Below are 25,633 nucleotides of genomic sequence, written 5' to 3' on the forward strand. Positions count from 1 at the left end.
GTTTTGATTTTATATACTGTTTTGTTTGTTTGTTTGTTTGTTTGTTAATTAGTTAGTTAATTTGCTTGTTTTAATCAATTTTAAATCATGCTTTTTATTTGTTCTTGTTTCTAATGTCTCTGTAAAGCACTTTGAATCACCTTGTTGTTGAATTGTGCTATACAAATAAACTTGCCTTGCCTTGCCTTGCCTAAGAGTAGTGGACTGGGCTATAGAAGGTCCTTGTATAGAATACTAGAACTGGCAAGTCCTACAGCAGTGATGGATGCGAGAAGCTGTGGAGAACATTATGCTGCGTAACATCACTCATATTACATGACTGACCCACTGGTGGTGGGTTAGTAATGTTCTGGGGGAGAAATGAACAGACTTCTACAGGCCAGGCAATGGGACACTAACTGGATATCAGGATGAAGTCCTTGGATCCAGTGCTAGACCAACACTGGTGCAGTGGTACCTGACTTCCTCCTGGTGCACCAGAATTGACACCATTGACTTCCCCCACACCTGACTTAAGTCCAACAGAACACATCTGGGATATATCACGTCTTGGTCCATCTGACGCCACCAAGCTCAGAGATGCTCTGATCCAGGTCTGGGAGGTGATCCCCCAGGAAACCATCTGATATGTCGTTAGGAGCGTGCTCCAGTGTTGTTAGGCTTACATAAAAGTATATGGGGTCCATACTGAGTACCAGTTTAAGTTTATACAACGAAATTCCAGCAAAATGGACTAGTCTGCCGCATAATTTTTTTCATTCTTTGGGTTTCAGGTTGTATTTAAATTCAGCTATGTGTAGTTTGGTAATTTAAATTTCCATCAGTCACCATGACAGGCATCCATTCCTAAAGCAGTATTCAGTCCATAGCAACATAGATATTAAGCAATTTTCCCCCCTATTGAGATTTGATATTTTCAAAGTGTTCATTTATTTTTTTGAGCAACGTCTTGTAATAGTGTGTTCCAAAAAAGGTTAACTTGTGGCAAAACCAAAAATGTAACACACTGTTGAGGTGGTAGGAGGGAGTACAGTGATTGATTTTAATGGCTTCATAAACAACTATATAAAACAGTCCATAAAAATTCATGCATTTTCAGTGTAAATTCTTTTGGAAATATAGAGAAAATTTATCTACAACAGAGCGAACTGTAACAGTGACTTCATTCAGTTGGGTGGTTCACCACAAATATACTTGGCTGCATAGAAAGATTATTATTGCCTACAAATAAACTATTAAAGGTAAAGAAAAAAAAAAGTCATGTAAAAAGCATATTTTATTTAACATCTAACAGATGCTTCTATTTTCCAGACTGTGACAAGTCAGTTCCTGCCAACTCACTCATTTCACGACAGAGATCAAAGAACTAAGCACTAGTGAATGAACACTGGGTATGCTTAAAAGACCTTTCCCTTTACCAAAAGTTACATTCTTAAAGAAATATACAGAAACTTATTTATAGAATGACAAAAAGCCTGAGTTGATGGGGTAAGCCAAGTCATAATAAATTCAAAGAGCCTGAGGAAAAAGACCATCGATTTACTATTTTACAAAAAATTTACAATAGTAGTATTTAAGGAAAACAAACATGATAGCTAAAAAAAAAAAAAGGGGAAAAAAGCATCCATGTGTTTTTTGTTTGTTTGTTTTTTTACAGCTAAGATGTGTTATTAAATAATGCATGCCTTATGTGGGGGAATTACAAAAACACACACACAAAAAGAAAACTGCTGAGGAAATGACAAATGCTGTAAATGAGGTACTTCAGGTGGTGAGCCTGAGTCCAGACACCTTAAAAATCACCTTATAACATTATTCATGTGACAACCAACTTCTTGTTCAGTTAACACTTAAATAAGGTAGATAATCACATTAAGAATGATTGAGACACAGAGACAACTAACAGTCAAATACAGGATCCAGTGTCATAGGTTGGTGACATATGAGGCAGCACTCAGGGTCAATTGTGTCCATTTGTGTAAAAAAACGTTTTATAAAAATAACAAAAATTGTGGCGCATGCTGTTGAGCATACACGACACTACAGCTTTAAACTCTTAAATACAAAAATAAGCTTTGATTTATTTATTTTTCTAATCTGTTGCCTGCTTTGAGCCGCTCCCTGCCGGGTTCCCGAGATGAGCTGCTGCTGAAGCGAGGAGATGACAGTCATGCTGAACTGACTGATACGCAGTGCTTCAAACAGCTTCAGGTTGGAGTCCACAGTCTGTGTAAGGCATTTGCTGTGTTTCCGAGTTTATGGCTGCTACTTGCAGACCTGGGCAACTCCTGTTATGTTTTGCGGCTGCTCCAAATCTGCTCTGGTGTGCTCTTGTGGTCTGATGAGTAGTCAAAAGGTGAGCGGTGCCCCAGTGGTGACCGGGAGTCGTAGGGTGAGCGCTGCCCACTGGCTGAGCCTCGCTGCTCTGTCTGCCATTCTGAGTGGTAGCGGTAGGAAGAGCGGTGGTCTGAGTGATGATCCTTCATGTCCAGCCGGTGGTCTCGGCTACTGCGGAATTCCTCTAACTTCCTGTGCTTGCTGTCGTCATAGTATCTGCGCATACATACACATTAGTGTCAGTATGGCTAAACAACACAAACGGCCACTTCTTTCACTATGACCTTAACTTCAGTCTAATTCCAATACAAATCAAAGCATTTTAGTGGTGTTTTCCACCTGGCTCTCTTCCTCCCTGAATATGAAGGTCTTGCAAAAGCAATTCTGAATTCTTTAAAACCTACTTGTGGAGCATTTCATGTTTGGGCCTTAAAGAACTTGTGTAGCCTGTAAAAATCAACTGAGGACATTTCTATCTCTGGAAGAAGAACTTTGAGCAGTTCTCATCCCTCACCTGTCCTGTTTGTCTCTATCCCTGCTGTCTGGTCTGTAGTGGTCTCTGTGGTCTTTTCCATTGCTGAAAGAGGAATACGGTCTTTTTCGGGACTCTCCAGCTGTGGATTTCCTGTGGGAGTCAGAGCTGTGTCTCTCCTTACTGGTGCTGCTCTCAAAGTGTCTTCCTGAAGGCTGATGCCTGTCAGAGCTGTAGCTGTCCCTGCTGCTCTCGTCCTGGTGAGAGCTGTCCTTCAGCCTTTCAATATCTGAAGACAAAGAAGGGAAAAAGTGACAGCAGTGTCAACCTTTTCATCCTATTCTGTGTGTGTGTGTGTGTGTGAGACAATAGACTATACCTGCATGTCTGTAGCCATGGGTGTTTATACTTCTAGTGTTCTGCTCCAATGCCTAAGAAAAATCATCACCATCATCACTGTGGATCTCTAACGTCAGTAGAGATTATAATTATAAGAAATGACAGTGCTTTTACATACCTGGGCATTCTCTTGCCTTTTCTTTACTGCATGCTTATAAAGTTTGTGTAGTTTTCTTGCATCAAACTCAGTGAATTTGGAAACAAATATCCACAAGTTTCTGGAATAAAAACAAAAAACATTTCCATCTGCTTAGCAAATATAAATTACTCAAATAACACTTGTGTGAGACATTGAGTGTAACAGTGTTTATGACAGTCTTAAAATGTACAAAGATGCCTCATTTATTTAAAAAAGAAGAAACACGTCCACATCTATTCAAAGCTACAAATCTACCATGCGGGCATGTTACTTAGTGAACAGACCCACATGGTACATTCATGACAAAGTGTCCAAGGTTCAAATGGCATTAGTCAGCTGCTTAACTTGACATGTTAATCAAGACTTTAACTAGAAGAGGCCACGTAAACTAACTTTCTCCACTGTTTGATCAGGTCCGGATTTGAATACTCCTTCAAACACTCGGTTATGTGGTCTCCTATCTTTATGAGGCACTGCCGTGTGTGTTCGAGCTGCTCGCGCTCCGACAGCCCTTTCTCCGGTCTGTCCAGCTGCTTCAGAGCTGCTTTTACTGGGCGCATCCTCTCTTTACACTGCAACACAAAAGCAAATATGCACCTCAGGAAGTGAAATCCATGTTGTTGCTGGAATTGAATTATGCTCATCTGTTAATCCATGACATTAATCATGAAACTATTTTCTATTTAGAGATTTGATTATTAGCCCAACATACCACACTAAAGGTCCTCTGATCCAGTTCCTCAGAATCTTCAGCTGCTTGCACATTCTCTCCACTAGCCGTTATGTGGACCGGCGTGTCATAAGTTTTCTTTGTCCGTTCTCGTACCTCATTTTTGGCTTCATTCTGATGTAAAAAGGTTCTGAGAGTTAATTCTTGACTAAATTACAATTCTATTCTTAGTATAATTATCAATCAATAAAATATAAATCACCTTTTCTTTGCTTTCCTCTTGTTTATGTACAACCTCAAGAGGTTTTGTTTCTTTTTTCTCTTTTAGCTCCTTTGTGTCCTTAATCTCAAAGCTTTCCTCCTTCTTCTCCTTTTTGATTTCTTTTTTTATCTCTCTCTCTTTGACTTCCTGCTCCCCTGATGAGGAAGCTTCCTGCTCGCATTCCTCATCATAGTTCTCTTCCTCGTCGTCTTCCTCGTCATCCTCCTCTTTAACCACCAACCTGTCTGCTCGGCTTCGTCGGTTTGGTAGCTTCATAGGTGCCAGATCCTGATCATTAGAGCATGTTAGCAACTTACTTTCAAACTGAAAATTCAATATATTCATCTTAGGCACAGCGCACAAAAAAAAGCAAAATAGATAAATTAATAAATGTACCTTGTCTGTCTCCATTTCATCCTCATCATCTGACCTCTTGTCTGATGGGAGATCTGAGGATGGGCTCTTAACCATCTCATCTGTCTTTGTTGACTTTTGAGTTTTGCTCTTTTTACTTCTGGGTTTCCTCTTTCGTGAGCTGGCCTAAATACAAAGAAGCATTATAGATTCTGGAAAACTTAATTGTCCTTCCATCCATCCTGAGGGGTTGGGGGGCCTTGAGCCCATCCCAGCTGCCATAGGGCAAGGTACACTCTGGACAGGTGCACTAATTTAGAATCACCAACTGCCCTGATCCAAGTTAACATGTCTTTGGACTGTGTGAGAAAGTCAGACTACTTAGAGATAGATATAATTAATCTATAAAACAATTACAAAAAAATAAATAAATATCAAGATACACAGATGACATGTAAAGTTATATGAAGACTTACATTTCCTGCTTGTTTCTGTGCTTCTTTTTTGGCCAAGTCCTTGCTCAGTAACTTGATGAGGTAGTCTGCTCTGGTCTGTAACTGTTTGGCTTGTGGTTTCTTGTCAGGGTCATCTGGAAGGAGCTGTTCAACAATGGACACAGTGAAATATCCCCAGTGAAAACTGCACACTGTTCATGTTGTCACTTTTTAAACACATGCTCCTTCTAAATATGTTTGTATTGCAGGTCTGTTTTTAGAAGCAAATGTGGGTGAAACACTTTGCACATTGCAAAGCTGTGTATTAAATGAAGCATCGAAGCAAATTTTTTTTTTTATAATTGAATAATTTTAATTACTTGAATCATTGCGGTCTTAATACCCAAATACACGTATTCCTGAGCATCTATGTATTCATAAATAATTATATACATGAGATTAGACATTTATTGTGCATGGACTGACCTTGTGTGTGAGATTAAGGTCTGGGTCCATCTTAATCATCTCCCAGCTGCCATAACCATACTCGTAGATTCCTATGAGGAGGCTGGAGTCGTCTTCCTTCCCCCACTCAATGTCAAAATGTGCTGCCTTTGAGTGACATGGAATGACATACCTATTCAAAAATATAAAATTAATATCACAGAAACAGAAATATACAAATTCATACAAATATACAGTTAGTCACCTCTAGGGGCACGGTTGGTGTATGCAGAAAAACCTGTTAGAGAATTTGTGTGTTACTGATTTATTTTTGATGTTTAAAAGACCAACAGCTTAGACAGCAAATCAGACTGAGTCATACTTCTGGTTTGACAGTAAAACTGCCTAAATGTGCAACGTGGAGATTTTTCCCCCCCTGTGGACATGCAGATGGATGTCAGAATTTTCGCATTTAAATGTTTCAGTAAGAAACAGAAACTTAACTGTTTCAGTAAGAAACAGTTATGTTTGTGGTGTGATGTGCATGTAGTACTGTGATGTTGTAAACTGTTTGGTTGTGCTTAGGAAACAAGAGACTGTTTTATTGAAATGGCACTGATTGCATTTTGCAAGCATCGGCTCTGCCAGCTGATTGCGTGGCTCGGTACAATCAGCCAGATGAGGAAAATCCGGAGTGTAAGACTCGTTGGTCATTGTTCTCTTTTATAAAGTGCTTTACGTATGCAAACATACAGTTATTACTATTAATACAGTTATTAAATAAAGAAAATAGAAATATTTAACTTATTTTTTGAAATCCATAAGTATGTAGATCTTTTAAATGGAACCTTTTATAAAAAGAAAGATACAGCCAGTTTGTATCTAGTTGGATTGGTTAAGTGAACTGTAATGTGACATTAGAGATCTGAAAGATTTAAACCTGTTTTTATTTTTAGAAAAACAACGTGATTTTGGCAGCACTATTGTTGTAATAAATCCATTTCTTTATGGGTCATTCACCCATAGAGTGGTGGCTAGTAGGGGTGGGGGAAAAAAATCGATACTGTGTAGTATCGTGATATTTTGCTTGCTAATAATGTGTCGATACAGGGACAGCAGAAATCGATATTTTGTTACAAAAAAAGGTTTTTGTGCTCTGACTTCAGAGCATGTTGATCCTTTTTCTGAGCAAGAATCCTGACATTCCTTCACTGTCCAAATGTGTTTAACTGTTTTTTGGCAGCAATAAACATGACAGTTTACTTATTTTAATTTAAGACATGTTTTATTTTAATTAAGTTTAAAACTTTTTTTATTTAATGTAAAATTATATTTTGTTTTAATTTACTTTCAAATTCTTCAGTTGCTGAAGGGGCTGCATAGTTTTCATAAATAGCTATAATTGTACCAGATGGTTGCATTCAATTAAGTTGGACTAGACTGTAATACAAACCGTTCAGTTTGTCAACAGTAAAACTGACTGAAATGAGAGAAAGATTCAGTGCAGACTTTGATATTAGATAAAATGAATATTGATAAAGTTTACCTTTATGTACAGAATCTGAATATCGCAAAATATTTTAAAAAATTGCAATAATATCGTATTGTGCGTTAAGTATTGTGATAATATCGTATCGTGGGATGTATGGTGATTCCCACCTCTAGTGGCTAGGGCTCTGTTTTTTGCTGTGGCCTGTTGAGGAGAAGGTGTCTACACAAAAGACAAGAACAGCGTGGACGAACTTATGAAGAAGGCAGAATTATCAAGGTGATGGAGAGAAGAATGCTCTGAAAACTAAAATCAGTTATGATCAATCCTGCTGATCATAGTTGATTTCAATTATGTATTAATCACATCTTAATGCTGATGCTCTGGAGGTTAATACCTTTAACATTTTCAGTTGAAGACTGACTGCATACTGCACTGACTCCACACTGGACAATAATACATACTGATATGTGACACATACGTACACACTTTGCAGCAAATGATTTTTTCTAAGCTTAGTTGCCTGCTCCTCCAGTCATCTTGATTATGACTTTTCTAGTGGACGAAGCCTTGCAGACTTGATCAGCTAATTGGACGGGTAATGACTGAAGCCCTGGTCCTCCAGTCCATATATGAAATGTTTTTGGGAAAGATACTGAGCCCCAAGGTTCTGAACCCTGATGTTTGGATCAGGAGTGAGCGTGACAGAAAATGGTTAAAAGATACAGTGAGCAAAAAATTACTAAATAAAATTAAATAAATAATCAGTCTTACTTCTTTCTCTCCTCTGGGTCAGCAGGAATAGCCTTGTGCAGTGGAGCCAGCTCTTCCTCATGCGAGATCACAAGCTTTGCATTCACCTGGACTCCAGAGATCCTGAACGTAGGGCCTTTCACCTTCCCTCTTCTGCCCCCTGATAATCAAAGAAGTGGAACAGAAACTATTTCATGATTTCTTCATCTAATCCTGTGTGATGCCATGTAATTTCAATGACAAGAAGTTAAACTGTGGCTAAACAAAATAATAACTTGTACTGAAATCCTAGCATAGCAATTTCAAAATAACTTGTCAAATACAAAAATATCTGAAAGATCCCGCATAGCCCAGCAACGAATATTGTGCAAATTTAATCTGAATGCAAATATTTTCTTAAATTATTAGAGCACATCTGTAATTTAAAACCACAACACAACTCCCAAGATTAGTACTGACACTTGACACAAACTTCAAATTATAACCTTATTGCTTGGAACAAACTGAAATTTCAACAAATGACTGGAAATTAATAGAAACGCGGCCATGTTATCATTACAATAAAAATATACCACACATATATGCATTAAATGCACAGATTAGGGATGTGCGCGATTAATCAACTAAATGATGCTGATGTTGCTAGTTGGCACAACCCGCACTAGTCAATGAATGTAGTTGTTGAGAGTGAAGTATTGCGTTCTAAATGTCATGCAGCCATCTACTACTAGATGGAGTGGCAGTCCAGGAAACAGCAGAATAAACTGGCATATAACCACTCAACAGACATGTGGATGTTAATTTGCATGGAAAGAAGACTTCTGATGCTAATGTTAGCCACCTCAGAAAACCAGTATGACATCATTTACCCAAAGGTGCTATGATCCCGCTCAGTTTAGAACAAACAAACAAACAACAACAACAAACAAAAAAAAAACAAACAGCTCATGACAGCAATGCAGAAGATATTTCAGTTTTGCTCAAGGCAGAAATATATATATTGAGCCTGAATACACGATTCCAGGGCTCAAAATGACCACATCATGCTGTTGTTCATGCAGCTTTGGAGATTGTCCATTAAAGGGGCCCCAAATGCAACTTGAGTGTTATTTTTAGACTAGTCAGTCTCATTTTTCAACCCCAATTAGTTAAACAAGAAATTTGTTGGCAGTAACATCCCCAGCACAGATATTTTAAATGAAATTCACTCAAACCAAAGCTACTTATTTAGTTCGTATCTAGGAAAACACACACAACAAATGTTAGTTTTCAGATTTAAATCTTCCTGTAGAGAGAAGTAAACTGTTTTAGAACTTGAAATTATTTGGAATAATTGTCTTGTTTGTAAACCACACAATACTGATTTGTTTAGTCTTTGAAATTACTCCTTTTTTTGGTGAATGTAAGTATTTTAATTTGTATTCTAATATACCTTTTTCATATAAAGGTCTTGTTTTAAAAGAATACAGATGCCACATGTCCACCAGAGGAATAGACATTATGATAAGAAGGACGAAAAGTTTTTTTTTTAGTTACCTGAATTTTTCTCTGGCCCAGAGGGGTTTTCTCGTAGTGTTCTCAAACATCCATTGTGAACAGTCTCTGCCAAGCGTTTTAGGTCATGCTCAGACTTATCCACGAGTTCAGCATCACGAGCAATCGCGTCCAACCTAAAGACAGCACATGTTGAGCAGACTGCCATTTATGTAAACAACAAGATGAAAGTGTAGCGCACTCTACCTTTCCAGTGGTCCTCCAAATTTTTTGTAACTCTTGACAAACCTGTCAATAGTGTACAGATATGTTAAAAAAAGGAATGTGTCAGGCTGATTAGATGTACACACACACACACACACACACACACACACACACACACACACACACACACAAAACATAGTTAACATAGTTACCTCCGGATCTCAGCATCACTAAAACCTTTGATATTTTCCCTTGGAATGGTTCTGGGCCGCCCTCGTTTCTTTGGCCTCTTTCGATCAGATGTGGAGTCACTGTCGGAACCAGAGTATCTCCTGTTTCTACTTTGCCGGCCCTCATTTGCATTCTGATAAATCTGTTCAAACAAACCATTAAAAATCACCTGAATTTAATTTACAGTCTCATATTGCAAGCATAACAGTTCTTAACAGTTTGATCAGATTCGATACGAGCATGTCTGAAAGATTTCAGCGTAAACGCATTCTAACTTCTGATCAAGATAAAACATTGAGTATCTTATGTGATCCCTTCATTTTTTCTCTCTCCAGCAGTATATAGTGTATTTGTTGTGACTCCTTGGGTACCTGTTTGGCACAATTCCTCATGCGTGGTAGCATATAGATTTCTTCCAGCTCTTTCTGTCTTTCCTCCTCTTCCATTCTCCTCCTTTGCTCCTCTGGAATGATATCATCCCAACTCCGCTGACTTCGCTCAGAGTCGATGTCTATTTCCTCATCCTCCATCATGGAGAAGTTGGCCACCTGCACAGATTTGCACAAACTAAATACACGGACCACTTTAATAATGTAACATATTGAACACTGGTTATCAAGTTTCTGAAAGGAGAAAGACAACCTCCCCCCAACCTTAAACTGAGACAACAGTTCTTCTCCAACTGTTGAAGGTCCGGGGTCATTTTCCCTGGTCTCAGCTCTTTTGAGGATCTCATCAATGTCCATTTCCTAGAGAGTTGATTACAAGAGACTTCAATTCAAATGAATTTATATAGTACCAAATCACAACAACAGTTGCCTCAAGGTGCATTATATTGTAAGGTAATGACACATTTTGGAAGGGAGACAGATATTAATAATACACTGTCTGAATGCAGAGTGATATATAAAACCACAGTGAGTGAGAAAGGTGACTGAAGAAGAAATACTCAATGCATCATGGGAATCCCCCAGCAGCCGACACCTATTGCAGCATAACTAAGAGAGGATTCAGGGTGACCTGATCCAACCCCAACTATATGCTTTAGCAAAAAGGAAAGTTTTAAGCCTAATCTTAAAAGTAGAGATAGCGTCTGTCTCCTGAATCCAAACTGGAAGCTGGTTCCACAGAAGAGGGGCCTGGAAACTGAAGGCTCTCCCTCCCATTCTACTTTTAAATACTCCAGGAACAACAAGTAAGCCTGTAGTGCAAGACCGAAGTGCTCTAATGTGGTGATATGGTACTATAGGGTCATTAAGATAAGATGGGGCCTGATTATTTAAGACCTTGTATGTGAGGAGCAGGATTTTGAATTCAATTCTGGATTTAACAGGGAGCCAATGAAGGGAAGCCAATATAGGAGAAATATGCTCTCTCTTTCTAGTCCATGTCAGGTACTCTTGCTGCAGCATGATCAAGAATGGATCATAAAGTGCTGTGCATGTGTATAATGGACCAGTTTGGAATCGTAAATTAATGTAAATCGTAAAAAAAACAAACTAATCGACTAATTCTGGTCTCTGGCCAGTTGATAGTTGGAGTAGGTCAATGTACAAGTGTACTGGGGCAATAAAGATAAGATAAATAACCTTTATTAGTCCCACAGATGGGAAATTTGTTTTATTTAATTAAATGTTATTTTAAAGGCAAAGAGTGTTAACATACTTTTGAAATATTTTTTCTCTTTTTGATGAAACGTTTGTTTCATGCAATGCTTTTTAAATACATTTAGACATTTGCACTGTGGTACAAACCTGAGGCTCTTGCTCCTCCCCCTCTTGTTCTTTGAAAAGCTCCTCAGCCCCAAACTTCAGGATTGCAGAGAGCTCCTCCTTGTTGAATGGTGCTGAACTGTATGCAGTAATGCACACACGCACACACACGCGCACACACACACGCACACACAGACACGCACACACGCACACACACACACACACACACGCACACACACACACACACACACGCACACACACACACACATGCACACACACACGCACACACACACACACGAGATTAAGTCACTCAAATTTTGGGGTGAAATGGACTTGGCAGCGCTGCCAGAAACAATATGGGAACAAGCACATAAAGTTACTTACCTGGACGGAGCAGATCCTGTGTGGAGTACAGTTTTCCCAGTCGTATCCATCCTCTGAATAACAAGATGGTCTAGTACCATTTTCTTCTTTGCCCTCTCAATGATGTCCTCCTCCACTGAACCCTTTGTTACCAGTCGGTAGATATTCACCTGCCGGTCCATAACAATTGGTAAGATAGGCAAGATAATGATAAAGAATAATTGGACTGGTTTTGTATTGTGCTCCCTTACGCTCTATATAACATGCCCCACAAACACTTTTTTCCTATGCTTAAGTAGCCATCAAACATTCACACACATTCACATTCTGGACACAGAGAGTAACTTGGGGTCACAATCTTGCCAAAGGGTATTTGGCAAACGGACTGGAGCAGCTAGACATCAAACCAACAACCTTCTGATTAGCAGATGACCTACTGTACCTCCCGAGTTCACTGATTCATATACTGCACGAATCAATGAACACTGTTTTTAATTCACTGGTAAATTTTCAGCAGTTGCAGCTTGGTGTAGACTTAGGTCTATTAATACTGATTAATACTAGTGAGAGTGTACGAAACTCTACAAATGCAAATACAGTTTAAAAAATATAATGAATTTGAATGATTTAAGTTTCTTCTTACCTGTCTTTTCTGTCCAATCCTGTGGGCTCTGGCTTGCGCCTGCAGGTCATTTTGGGGGTTCCAGTCTGAGTCAAAGATGACCACTGTGTCAGCTGAAGCCAGATTGATGCCCAGACCTCCAGCACGTGTAGATAACAAGAAGCAGAAATCCTGTGCATAGAAACTGATATTAGGTACAGGCCTTCCTAAACAGCATCTAAAATAATTAAGAGTTACTGTACCTCTGAACCCTCTGCATTAAAGTGGTCCAATGCTTGCTTCCTCATCTCCCCTTTGATGGAGCCATCTAATCGCTAGACAAATTTACAACATTCAAAATTATTAATATATTTAGAATGGATATACAAATTTTATTCACAATTTTTATGTGTATGTAGTGTTGTGGTCAGAAGTTTCTATACATTAATCATGGGAATGGAGGTCAAGCCATGGCCTCAATTGCCTTAAGGCAACTGTTGTTGTGACCTGGTGCCATATAAAAAAAATTGAATTGAAGTTGAACCGAATTCGACCGTAGACTAATTTTTGCACAATATACATGGGTGCATAATTCAAAAATGAATTTACACATAAAATAAACTCATTTCTAATCCACACAGGGTAAAAAGTATACATGCAGGTTCAAATATATACCTCTATTACTACTGGTTACATATTGCACCTTGACCAGACACTTTTGGTAGTCTTCAACAATATTCTGGCATAATTATGACTGAATATTTGATCAGTCTTCTTGGCAGCAGTGGTGCCGAGTTCACAGTTAAGCTCAGGGCTTTAGGCATTCCAGAAGCATAATACTGGTATGTTTAAGCCATTGCAAAACCAGTTTTGATATGTGCTTGGGGTCCTTGTCCTGCTGAACACCAAGCTGTGTTTATGTTTTAAAAATCTAGATGTTGATTTGAAGTGATGTTGAAGAATTTTGGCATAGTGCTCCATCATTCAGTATCTTTGTGCAATGTACTAGAACCAGCGGCAGCAAAACATCCTCAAAGCAGGATATTGCTACCGTGTTTGACAGTACAGTGTTCTTACTTCTTAGGTTTAAAAGCCTCACCTTTACTCCACTAGTCTAAGTCTTATCTGACCATGAACCGTCCTCTCATCTGAGGTTGACAGTTTAGGTCTTTTTCCAGACCATGGCAAAGTCTGGAAAATTTTTAGGCTTTGCTACAACTGTATGAGCTGATGATCTTGGAATCTGCAGTTGTTTGGAAATGGCACCAAAAGACCTTCCAAACTTGTGTGAATCTACAGTTCTCCTTGATCTTTCCCATTATTCTGACTGCTGGTCAATCAATTGAGTGCTTTTAATAAAATCATGCTTATGCTGGCAAAGAGACTACCAGTTGCAGTCAATCATGATTACTAATTACGTTAACCCACCATAGCTCTGTCGAGAAGGAAAAAAAATGACACTGTGGAACATTCAGCACCACTTATTGAAAGATTTAAGTGAATGTATGTATATATTTGAGCATGCATGCATACTTTTGACTTTGTGTGGGTTAGAGAAAAGCCAAAAATATTGAAACTTGTCCACGTAAATCATGTTTTAAAAAAAAAAAAAAAAAAGTCTTTAAAGATGCATGCTGTGCAATCATTTCATCTTGGAAAGAGAACTGTTTAAATAAAGCATTAAAAGCAAATTACCAAATTACCATGGCACGATTAATGACATGATATGTCACTGATGTAAAGTTCTGACCACAACTGTATCTACAATATGTATTATGGTATTGGAAAAACAGCATAGATTTACCTGAAACAGGAACTGTCTGCTCCTCAGATATTCAGCCAGGATATCAAGCATTCGTACCATCTGGGAGAAGATGAGAACTCTGTGTCCCCGTTCTTTCAAACGCACCAACAGTTTGTCCAAGAGAACCAGCTTTCCACTGCTGCGGATCAGATGCTGTAGGAGGACAACAGCGCTCAACAGTCATGACATAAACTGAATATATAGTAGGTAATGGTTTACCTGATACACTTCTGGAGCACACAACACAAAATAGTTGTTATTTTTATTCTAACATGATCACCTTAAAAATAATTTAAAATGCATCCTGTTCCATACAATAATAACTTAAAAAAAAGGTATTACGTATGTTAAGTTGCAGAATTTTGACCTCAGTTTTTAAGAAAGCAAAAGAAAATGTGTAGCATGATATTTTCCAATTATTCACATGCAAATATAATTAGATATAATTTATATATCTAACATATAATATAAATGTTAGAGAATTTGTTTATAGAGAGAACCAGTCAACCCTCAAATGGCAAAAATGGTTTTTTGCACCGCTGACAAAGCATATAGTGTTAAATTAGAGCAGCGTGTCCATTTCTTCTTCACTTTTGCAGACATTTAGACACACAATCTAAATCTGGTTTTGAATAGAATTTATCATATGAAATGGACAGCTAACATTTATTGCAGTAAGCATGATTCTTATTTGGGTTTCAAAAACCAAGAATTGAATGATTAAATGTGGTAACACATTTAGGAAAATTAAATACATTTAAATATTGTAAATGTATTTATTTTAAATGAGTAAAACCTCAGCATCAATATTAATATTGTTACTACATAAAACATACCTGTAAAGCTTCAGCTCTGTTAAGGAACTCATTGTCCTCTGGAGGTTTAATAAGGTAACAGTGATTACAGCACTTCTTCAACTCCATCATGATGTTGAGGAAACCTGACGTGCTGCCTTTGGTACCTTTACTCAGAGCCTTGTAGTTCCTTGTTAGGATCCACCTGAACACAAACAGGCAAACAGGACACATGCATATATTACTAATGCTATAATATTTTTAGTGATGCTTAAACTTTGAGCCCAAGCTACACATCCCTGCCCATGTTTCTTGAAATGCAGGCACCATCCAGCTCTTACTTGTAATACTGTTTCTGAATGGCACTCATTTCCACTCTGAGAATCTGCTCCACTTTAGCTGGAAGAGATTTCTCCACATCCTTCTTGACACGGCGCAGTAGAAAAGGTTCCAGCTCTTTGTGAAGACTGGTGTAGCCAGAGTCTCTACCTTTGCCATGTTCATCCTCAAACAGCTCCCACGAATGAAACCTTTTGAAATGACAAATTTTACACAAATCAACTGACTTATAGTGATATAGAAAAGAAAAACAGGAACAAACTGGTTAGGTGTGATTATTCTTCATTTCTAAATGCCTTTAAATTTTTATCTATTGTGTTTTTGTTATATTATTATACCACTGTCAAAACTATTTTGCCCTGTCTGTCACCATTATCCACTATTTTGCTTTAATGTAAACAAAGAAAAAAGTGCATAAACATTATCTGCACATATAACTCACACCTTTGCCTATGCAGTTAATGTAAATGAACAAATTTACTGGTACTGACATACTAATTCAATTCAAATTCATACTTAACATACTAAGAGTTATTGCTTGAAAGTAACATTAGCCATGGCCTACTTTTCAGGCATAATGAAGTGCAGCAGGGACCAGAGCTCTTTCAGGGAATTTTGCAGTGGTGTTCCCGTTATCAGAAGCCTGTGATTGGACTTGAAGTCGATCATTGTCTTGTAGAGGAGGGAGTCATCATTTTTCAGTCTGTGCGCCTCATCCACACCAATGAAGGCCCAATTAACACTGCCCAAAAATGACTGGAGACAAAAGTTGTTTAAAAAAAAAAAAAGTAAGTAATTTTAACATCTTCTGAGTCGAGCTCTATCATTTCATGTGTTATAACTATAAAAATGGGCAAAATACACAACCTAGGATCTATAATGAAGTAAGCCAGCTGACCTTGTCTTTGAGGAGAATCTCATATGTTGTAAGGAGGATGTTAAATTTCAGTCTCTTGCTGTGAGAATGCATCCACTCATGTGTTCTGATCTATTCACAAAAGAAAAGGAAGACAACATTAAATTGTAGAATTAAGACAAACAAACAATTGCTTTTCTCTGATAAGCCCCGTTTAACAGGTGTTTAAAACCACAATACCATATTCCTGCTGCTGATGTCTCCCAGGTAGACCACAACATTCATTTGAGGGGCCCACAGCTGGATTTCTCTCTGCCAAGATGTTAGTGTTGAAAGAGGCACAACCAGCAGGAAGGGCCCATACAGTTGGTGCTCATTAAACTGGTAGTTCAGGAAGCAGATGGTCTGGATCGTCTTCCCTAACCCCATCTCATCAGCAAGGATGCAACTGTTGCTTCTATGAATTAAGACAGAGCAGACCAATAGAACATTCAGCATGTAAGAACAGAACATAACCCAATAAAATTTGGTGGGGATCTAGGAGAAACCCCAAAATCCAAATAATGACAATGTTTTCTTGGATATTTGTCCTACTTGCACCAGGAGTGGGCCATCCAGTTCAAGCTGTCTAACTGGTAGTCTCTGAGCTCCAAACCATCACCTCCTATGTAAGCTGGTTGCTTCTTCATGGGCACAAATCTAGGTCTCTGTTTCAGCACCTAAGTGACAGAACAGAAGTTGGAGAATTCCTTTCTGAACCAAAACTCAAAGCTCAGTATATTTCAAATCAGAAAATGTAAGAGAATAAAGTTTGGAGTAAGTTACCTTGCAGTCTCTGAATGGAATGGTCTTAGATTGGTTTCTGCTCATGTAATCATCGATGCATTTCTGGAATTTTTTAGCAATCAGACAACCATCTTCCCAACTACACTCAGAGTATGGTAAGCCCTGCCATTTGCACAGGTAGTCTGGATAACCAGCTGCTGACTTCTGGTTTGAATGTCCTGGTCAAAAAAAAAAAAAATCAGACTTATTAAGCTATACACATCCAGTGTTGCAGATTATATTGAGAGCAGAGTGCTTTATATATGCAAAAATACCTATTATTCGCTCTACAAGCTGGTACTGAGAACGCAGGTCATCCATTAATTCTTCCTGACAATTGAAATATTCAATATCCTCTGGAGATGCTGCCTTCAACCTGGTGACATGGAAAAAAATAAAATTGAAATTTAACAATGTATGTATTGTTTTATGTATTATTGTAGGGTCTACCTTACAATATAAAGCATAAAGCAAAATAAAAGACCGCAAATTTCTGCGAGCAGTGTTAATCCCCATAGAAAAAATAAGAAACTTTAGAAAGTTGATATAGTGCTGTGGCAACCCCCACAATCTGCAGAGCTGGTGGATTACTGTTATTTCTAATAGTTTCCAGAACAAGACAGCAACTAATTTTCTTTTTCTTCTCATCCTAGTTAGTGCTAAAGTGTTTGTATTCCTTTCTTTTGGGGGTTTTTGCCATCTTTCTGACAGGTTTATTTTGAATTTTCAGTCCAATAACAGTTTCTTTCACTTACATTATTGTCTTTTATTCAATAATATGATTATGACATTTCCTGCTGCTCAATGTTTAAAACACTTTAGCATGCAAAGAGCTCTTTAAAAGCTTTCTTAAATCAGCAGTGCCAAGTTAAAACGCTTACCATTTTTTCTTCTCCTGGTCCTTCTTCTTAAAATTGTCCAATTTCTTCATGCCCTTGACATTCTGTAACTTGAGTGTCTCCTCAGTCTCCCAGGTGTTATGGATATGGGCCCAGTTCTTCCACTTTATCAAATACTGGATATCACCAGCTTCTTTGTTGGGATCAAAATTTGCATTTGGATCTCCATCTGCCTCGATAGCGTATACAGTTGTTGAACTGCCCGTTGCTGTTAGGAAAAATAAAGAAACAGTGCTTAAAATGTATTTACTTAAAGACTTGAATAGACCATAAGGAATGTTGAGCTGTTTGTGTCACACAAAGATCAAAATAATAAAATTTACCTCATTGACTTTGCACCTAAAACCACTGTGATAATTCTGGGCGATTCCTATTTCAGCGTCAATTTAACCAGAATGTATGACATATTTGATCTTGACTGTGTTTCTTACCTTTTTTCCTCCCTATCCTGCTGTCCATTACTCTTTCCAGTGTTTCAAACTCATCTTCTTCAGGCTGTGGAACATCTTCACCCATAACTTCAACCAGATCATCTGAGTCAGTCTTCAGCTCCTCGTCCTCCTTATAGCTAATGTTGACCGTGGCTTGCCGCCGTGGCCCTCCAGATGTAATTTTCTTAAAGTTATCATCCTCATCGTCAGATGATGAACTTTTCTGGGCTTTTTTTCTCTGGGTGTTGCTTTTTTTTCCATTTCGAAAGTTCATCCTGAGACATGAATAATAGATAAAGAGGCAGTGAAGTTTAACTCTTTACATTCCTTCACAAAACATCAGATCCAGAGCTAAACAGCTGAAGTGAGTTACTGTGACGAAATAGTTAAAAGAATAGTATAAAATAGCGTATCTAAGCAATAATTAAAGACCATCTATCAACTCACTTGGTTGGAGGCTTCCTGCTTTTGATTTTGTGACTTGGCTCATAGTCTGATGCTGTTTCAGACTCTTCTGCTGATGAGTCTGACCCAGAACCACTACCAGATTCTGAACCTGATCCAGAGTCAGAAGAACCAGATTTTCTTCTCATTTTGGATCCACTGGAGGAGTCCGATTCATCACTACTTGAAGAGTCCTGGAAAAACATACCACAAAATATTAAAAAAACAAAACAAAATGCATGAAAAGTCAGATTATAATCATTTGACTTAGGTACACTTATGCAATATCTAATTGTTGACTAGCTTCCATTCAAATAGCAAGAAAAATGTTTTTGGGGAAGGGTTAGGGTCTATAAGAGTATAAAACAAACCTCATCCGATCCACTATTTGATGAGCTTTGTCTCTGTTGTTGCTGCTGCTGCTGAAGCTGCTGTCTCCTGAGCATAGCAGATCTTTGCACTGCTAGGATACTTGGGTTCGACTTCCAGAACTGCAACCAATGAATGCACTCAAAGATTAGCAAAAACAGGAACAGTACACTGCAAATGTGCCAGACCGGTTAAATAAAATCTACGTTTTATTGAATGGTCCAGGGTTTTGCCCAACCCTGCTGTTCTAAGCTAATGTGTAATGCAAGGGTCAGAGTGTGGTGATATACAGCCATAGCCCTTTTCCATGAGTACCTACTCGGATTGACTCAACGCGACTCGTTTTTCATTATCAGCTAATGTGAGCACGGTCAATATAGCAATGTGGCCAAAAGTCTCAGGGTATCATTTATACGGTACACAAACACATGCATGTCAAAGCAATAGTATACACTACTTGGCGTACGGCTTATTGTCAGACCCAAGGACCACAGGGGTGTGTTTTGTCCTCATTGTTGGGTTTTAAGAATTGCAGGTTTAATTTTAGTGAAGGAGTCACTTTAATGACGCATCAAGTTACGCCATTGACTGGCCAATCTATAGCAAAGTGTCTGTTGATGTCAAATTTTCAGATTTCCTCAGACTCTTCAGAACCCCGACCGGGTAGGTGTTTAAAAACAAACAAACAAGCAAACAAACAAAACAAAACAAAAAACAAACAAACAAAAAAAGACGACAAAACTGGTACCAGATACCATCACCTAATGGAGTCGAGCCGAATAGGTACTACGGTAATGGAAAAGAGTACATCTATAAACCACATCAACAAGGCAAGTTGTATGAGATCCTTAAGATATGATAAAACCTTATTAACAAGACTTTGTTTGTGATATTGATTTTGGGTTTAACATGGAGAAAATGAAAAGAATATGGAAAAAAACTGATAGCACCCTAGCACAGGCCTTTTAAACCCACTGAATGCTTTTCAGGGAGTTTTTAGAACAGTGTGTTAGTAACTTTGTTATTAACACACCATTTTTAAATAGTTTTGAGACCGGATGCTTTTAACAATAAGAAGACAGTGCTAGTCTGTTTTATGTGCGGGTTAAAGGAGATATCTTAGCCAAAAATGACTTCAAGGTTCCTCCCTGTAGTAGTACAGGCCAAGGTAATGCTAGGGCCAAATATAACAACCTCAGTTTTTTTTCAAATTTTAAAAGTAGAAAATTACATGTCATCAAGTGCCTGCAGCACTATTTTCATCACTATTTTATTGGCCTGTCATGTCGTCTGTCAAAACATGAATAGATTGAGTTCTGTCCAGATTATATTGATCATGTCTCAGATTTATATGAAGGAAAAGTTATTTAGTGATAATTATCTTTATCATTTTATCGCCTAGCCCAATGCTGTACTAACCTCTAGTAGGACAAGCACAGAGACAAGTCCACTGTCAACGGTCATAAAAAGATCATACTAGCACTGTATGATAGTATGGCAGTAAGACCTTCACTAGTACTGTTTATGTGCTATTAAAATGATTTTTAATTAACAAAGACAGCTGGATGATTTGTCTTTTCAATCAATGCTTTAATTGCAACCATCTATTAAACTGATAATTCTTAAAACTCAATAAATAGCGATCAACTTCACTTTTAAGTAAACTTGACAGTGGGAACCAAAAAGCTTAGGCAACATTTTTACAAGTGCTTTTCTAAATAATATCATGTTTGTACATATGCAATAGAAAATAGCAGCCCACCTTTTGGGAATTTAAAACTTTATTTTTACCTCAGCTCCATCAATGTTTGACTTATTTGGTGGTTCGATCTTCTCCTTTGACTTTTCTATGTCAGAATCGGATTGGCTGCCAGAGTCTGAGCCACTTCCTGAGTCACTGCTCCCTGATTGGCTGCTGCTGCTGGAAGAGCTGGAACTCGAGCCTGAGCCGGATCCTGAAGCTGAACCCGATCCAGAACCGGATTCATCATCAGAATTACTGTTACATATAAAGACATTAGTAATTACTAGATGAATCAAGTTCTCAAAGCAAAACATTACAACAGGTTTTACATACTTGAGCAGAAATAACATAACAAAAGTTGGGTTTCCCATATCAGAAACAGAAATCATTTAACCCCTTGGAGTCTCAACTGCTCACTCTCCAACCCCTCTCCTGTTCAGCCTGAAGGTGGAGATTGACACATGACACATAGGTGTATGGAATCAAAAAGAGGTGCAGCAATGCCTTCCAAAGAATTCTATATTTAAAAATTCTTGCTATACCATGAATGATTTTCTATGCAAATATAAATAAGACTATTTTGTCATAAACAGCAATAATCAACTGTTTCTCCAGTAAATATATCATGTCACAATATGAAACCACCTGCATCACTCATATCTCCAGCTTTAGAGAGCCATTAGTGACAATAGTGGAGCAGTACAAGAAATCCTGCCTGTGACAGGGATGGGCATCGGGATTTTATCATTATCAATTCTATTTATCAGGGTTGTCACATTATTAGAATTTAAAGTTTGATACCAATACCCAGGAAAGCACACGATTCCATTTCCAGGGCAAAAGTATCATAGCATGCTGCTAACATGGACACTGAATGTAATGATGTGAATGGGGACAGGACAATGACCAAGAACACAAAAATGAACTGCTATGAGACAGCCCTGATGGATTCTCATGGACTTGTCAAAACCAACAGACTTAGACAAAAACTTTTTTTTTTGTTCAGAATAAACAATATAAATTGACACAAGTTGTTTTTGTTTTTTTTTACCGTTAGGAACTGGAACTCAGTCAATCCTATACCCATAGACGAGAGCTGTGGGGAATTTGTAATTTGATTTGATATACCTTTATTAGTCCCAATGCAAGTAAGAAAACCTTTTTTATACAGCACCTTTCACAGGTGAAAAACCACAAAATGCTTTACAATAAAAACAGGCATGAACAAAAACACAGAAGATTAAAACATAAAACAGTATACAACCTGAAACTAGTTAAAAGCCAGTCTAATTAAATCAGTCTTCAGCTGCTTCTTAAAAGAATCAACAAAACAGTGCAAACACAGAGGTAAGGCATTCCACAATCCAGGGGCCACAGCTCTAGAGGATTTATCCCCTCTGTTCTTAAAGTGAGTTTGTGGGCTCATTAACAATCTTTGACTGGAAGATCTCAGACTGCAAGAAGAGTAAGGACTAAAATGTTTAAATTAATTCTAAAACGAACCAGTAGCCAATGTAAAGAGATTAAAACTAGAGTAATGTGCAGTCTCTTTCATGTGTTGGTTTAAAGCCTAGCAGCAGCATTCTGTACCGACTGGGGACGGTCACGTAAACACGTAAACAGACTGTCACACTAACCAAGACGAGCTGAAATAAAGGCATGGGTAATCATCCTTAATTCAGCTTTTGACAGAAGAATTCAAAGCTTAGAAATATTTCTCATTTGAAAAAACAAAACAGTTTCAAATTGATCCACGAGAATGGCTCTCCAAAGACATGGCTAAATAAAAAAAATAAAAATAACACCAAGGTTTCTGAATTTGGATGCTGAGGGATGACTATAACGTGTGGTACCTTTAACAACAATTTATAACCAACAGTTATAGATTAGTATTAGGGAAATGCTATACTGTCTCTATGTAGCTTTAAGTGCTTCACTGCAGCTAAAGCTAGCTAGGTTTCAGGTATTCATTTCTCTACTACTTTCTACACTCACATATACAGGATTTTATAAAACTGAATTATAATAAATGTGTAATTGTGTACATATTTTTCAGTTAAGTAAAAAATATAAAATGCATAACAAATGACATAAACATTTGTATTGGCTACTGACAAAGGGCCTCCGATGGTGTAACATTTGACACATTTGCCTGGCAAGCAAAAAATTGCTTTTGATTTGATTGGGGTTGCATCCAGAAAAAACTGTGCCAAATCAAGCATGTGCTGCCACCTTCTGTGGCAACCCCTTGTCACAAGGGAACAACCAAAATTAGATCTCTCCATCACAGACACCTTTTGACGGTTGTTACTATCGGTCAGGTGTATGGTGACAATCTAGTATGTAAGGTATGAGATGATGTTCTAAATAAGTAAACAACAAACTGTTATTTCTATTTGTGATAAAAAAATAAATAATCAATACCTGGATTCTCCACTGCTGTTGCTTACACTTTCATCCTCACTGCGTCCAGCCATGCTGAAGTCAAAAATATATAGACTTCAACCTGGCAACCTGTAGTAGTACGGTCCACGTGTTTAACCTGTGAGCAAAAATACACACAAGTTTAAAAAGAACTGTATGCTACAAATGCTACAAATACTTGGGGTTATATTATTACTCGTTGAAACAAGAATAATATCAGGAATAGAATTTCACAACAACATGCATTAAAATATCTGATTAGGTGGAGCTTGATAAAACTCAGATCCATATGGCAAAGTACAAGCTTAGTGTACCACCCGTGACTGACTACAACCAATGCATCAAAGCTTGTCCTGTGAACCATGCAAGCAGGGACGCAAATATACTTTCGCTAAATTAGTTTCAATTGAAACCATTTCAAGACATCTATCAGGTCTGTGGTTTCATCCTGAGAGAAGTGAACCGCGTCTGAAACACAGATAAACGTGTTGAGATATGACTATTTCAAGTTAAAACTAGAAAAGTGTGATCTGTGTGGATGGCTGTCACTACATGCTACTTAGCTGAACGTCATTTATCCCACACCGCAGAGGCCTATCAGGCCTGCACTATACCAGCGTGTTTTCATGTACACATGAAGCTCCGTGTGTACCCGAAGAAGATGAAAAACTAAATAAAAAAATAAAAATAAAATCAGAATAAATAGTTTCAGGACACCCTCAAGTCATCACTTGGGTACACTATCACTATGGTTACAGTTTAGCAAGTAGCTCAAGCTAACTAGCTATTACCGGCTAACGATGGCAGTATTAGCGATTGGCGGGTAGTAGTAGCGTATGCAGACATAGCCAGCTATAAAGAACAAATATACAAAATAAGATTCAGCACAAAACCTGCAACCACCTGATTACCTGTAACCACTTTGCTATGTTTATCTAGCTACAGTTTGCTAGCCGCTTTATGCTGTGCTATTGTTTTCTGGATTTAAAATCCTACACGTGACAACTGTGAACTTTATACCTTTACGGTATGCACCGCAACCAAGTAGCTCAAACTGTACGTACCTTTGGTACTTTGTTTCATTTTGTGTCAATGTGGGTGAAATAAACATGAGGAGAACTGGCTCACAGGCCATCACAAGGGCTGTCAAGGCAAACAGCATTAGCTAACGCTATGAAGCACGAGGCTAGCACAGAAGCTAACAAAATGAGAAAACTTTGCTCTAATAGGAAACCAATAGAATGATAACTTTAGAGTTACAGATGATACTCAAAGTTAATCATCAATAATATTTAACTATGTAAATATATGCGCAATCAGTGGATTGGGATGAACAGTTAAACAAATTTAGTATTCATCATTAAACCCACAAAACCAAATTAGCTAACCAACTTCACCCTCTCCCATCTTGTTTTCATTCGCTGTTCACTTCTCGCGGCTTTTACAACATCAACATGCAACGTTAGCTTACTTTTCGCTAGCGTAAGGACTAAGTAACTAAATGATGTGTGTTACCTGTCTTTAGTTTAGGTTACTCGTGAAACTCCGATAAAATATTTGTCTAAACCAGCCTTTCCAGTCCAGGGGTCCTTTCTTCTTTTATTTAACTGGCGAGCTAGCAGCTGCTGGTAGCTAATGCTACCGTAAACTTGCTAGCTATCTCCCGGTTAGGGAGCGCAGCCCGAAAGACTCCGGTCGATAGAACTGGTAGAATGTTGGTTTTCCTCTTCTTAACCAAAGTCCCGTTTGCCGTTTTAGAAGTTACAAAATACAGTGCCCGTTGATAAGCAGCGACTGTAGAAAGCTAGCATTTCAATCCAGTGTCTTTCCACAACCGGCCTCCGCCATGACGCCGTAGGGTTCACTTCTCCAGGAAACCCCGGACAGTGACGTAACGACTCTGCTCCTTACTCCTCCACTGTAGCAGCAGGAAACGTCGGTTTCTCATAAGTCGTCTTTATCTTTATTGGAACAAATGGAAATAAAGCTAGTCTGATAATTTAGGTCATCACAACAACAAGGTTATACATATACAAGGTCGTACATAAAAGTCCGTCTTGTTTAAGGAATTACGATAGCCGTCAACCATAGTTTTTGTAGTTTGAAACGTACAACCCTTCTCCAGACCGTGTGTGTGTTTGATCCACTTAACGTGCTTTCTCTGCTCTTGGCGAGTGTTCCTTATATATAAAAAAATGCATTTTGAAAAACAAGTACGTGAATCCAATACAAACTCACACGTACAGTCACCTGGGCTTTCAGAAACAAAATAGCTATTTAGAATAGAGATTATTTTAAATAAGCATGCCTGTTTTAGAGGCAGTGACAGCCGCACGCGCGCTATCT

At 38.2% G+C, this 25,633-nt stretch overlaps 1 protein-coding gene across 1 annotated transcript; it reads right to left on the bottom strand.

Annotated features, from left to right (window-relative positions):
• Positions 1-1,018: 1,018 nt before the first annotated feature.
• Positions 1,019-25,222, bottom strand: chd1 (chromodomain helicase DNA binding protein 1). Its single transcript, XM_085464451.1, has 36 exons — positions 24,803-25,222; positions 23,288-23,405; positions 20,911-21,118; positions 19,122-19,241; positions 18,754-18,944; positions 18,307-18,581; positions 17,858-18,083; positions 17,252-17,352; positions 16,977-17,155; positions 16,746-16,870; positions 16,392-16,608; positions 16,194-16,283; positions 15,861-16,051; positions 15,298-15,486; positions 14,999-15,161; positions 14,163-14,315; positions 12,622-12,693; positions 12,401-12,550; positions 11,779-11,927; positions 11,437-11,533; positions 10,336-10,431; positions 10,054-10,230; positions 9,664-9,824; positions 9,494-9,535; positions 9,290-9,423; positions 7,775-7,913; positions 5,554-5,704; positions 5,110-5,232; positions 4,676-4,819; positions 4,280-4,567; positions 4,060-4,191; positions 3,741-3,919; positions 3,327-3,426; positions 3,189-3,240; positions 2,852-3,098; positions 1,019-2,553 (listed from the first exon to the last, which is right to left on the bottom strand). Exons 2-36 carry the CDS (start codon positions 23,338-23,340, stop codon positions 2,292-2,294), a joined length of 5,376 nt encoding a protein of 1,791 aa, XP_085320577.1. The 5' UTR covers positions 23,341-23,405; positions 24,803-25,222; the 3' UTR covers positions 1,019-2,291.
• Positions 25,223-25,633: the final 411 nt, after the last annotated feature.

Source organism: Copadichromis virginalis, linkage group LG7 (assembly GCF_057382275.1).
Source record: "Copadichromis virginalis isolate Kocher_CV1m ecotype Utaka linkage group LG7, C_Virginalis_male_GT1.1, whole genome shotgun sequence".
Classification (NCBI taxonomy): Eukaryota; Metazoa; Chordata; class Actinopteri; order Cichliformes; family Cichlidae; genus Copadichromis; species Copadichromis virginalis.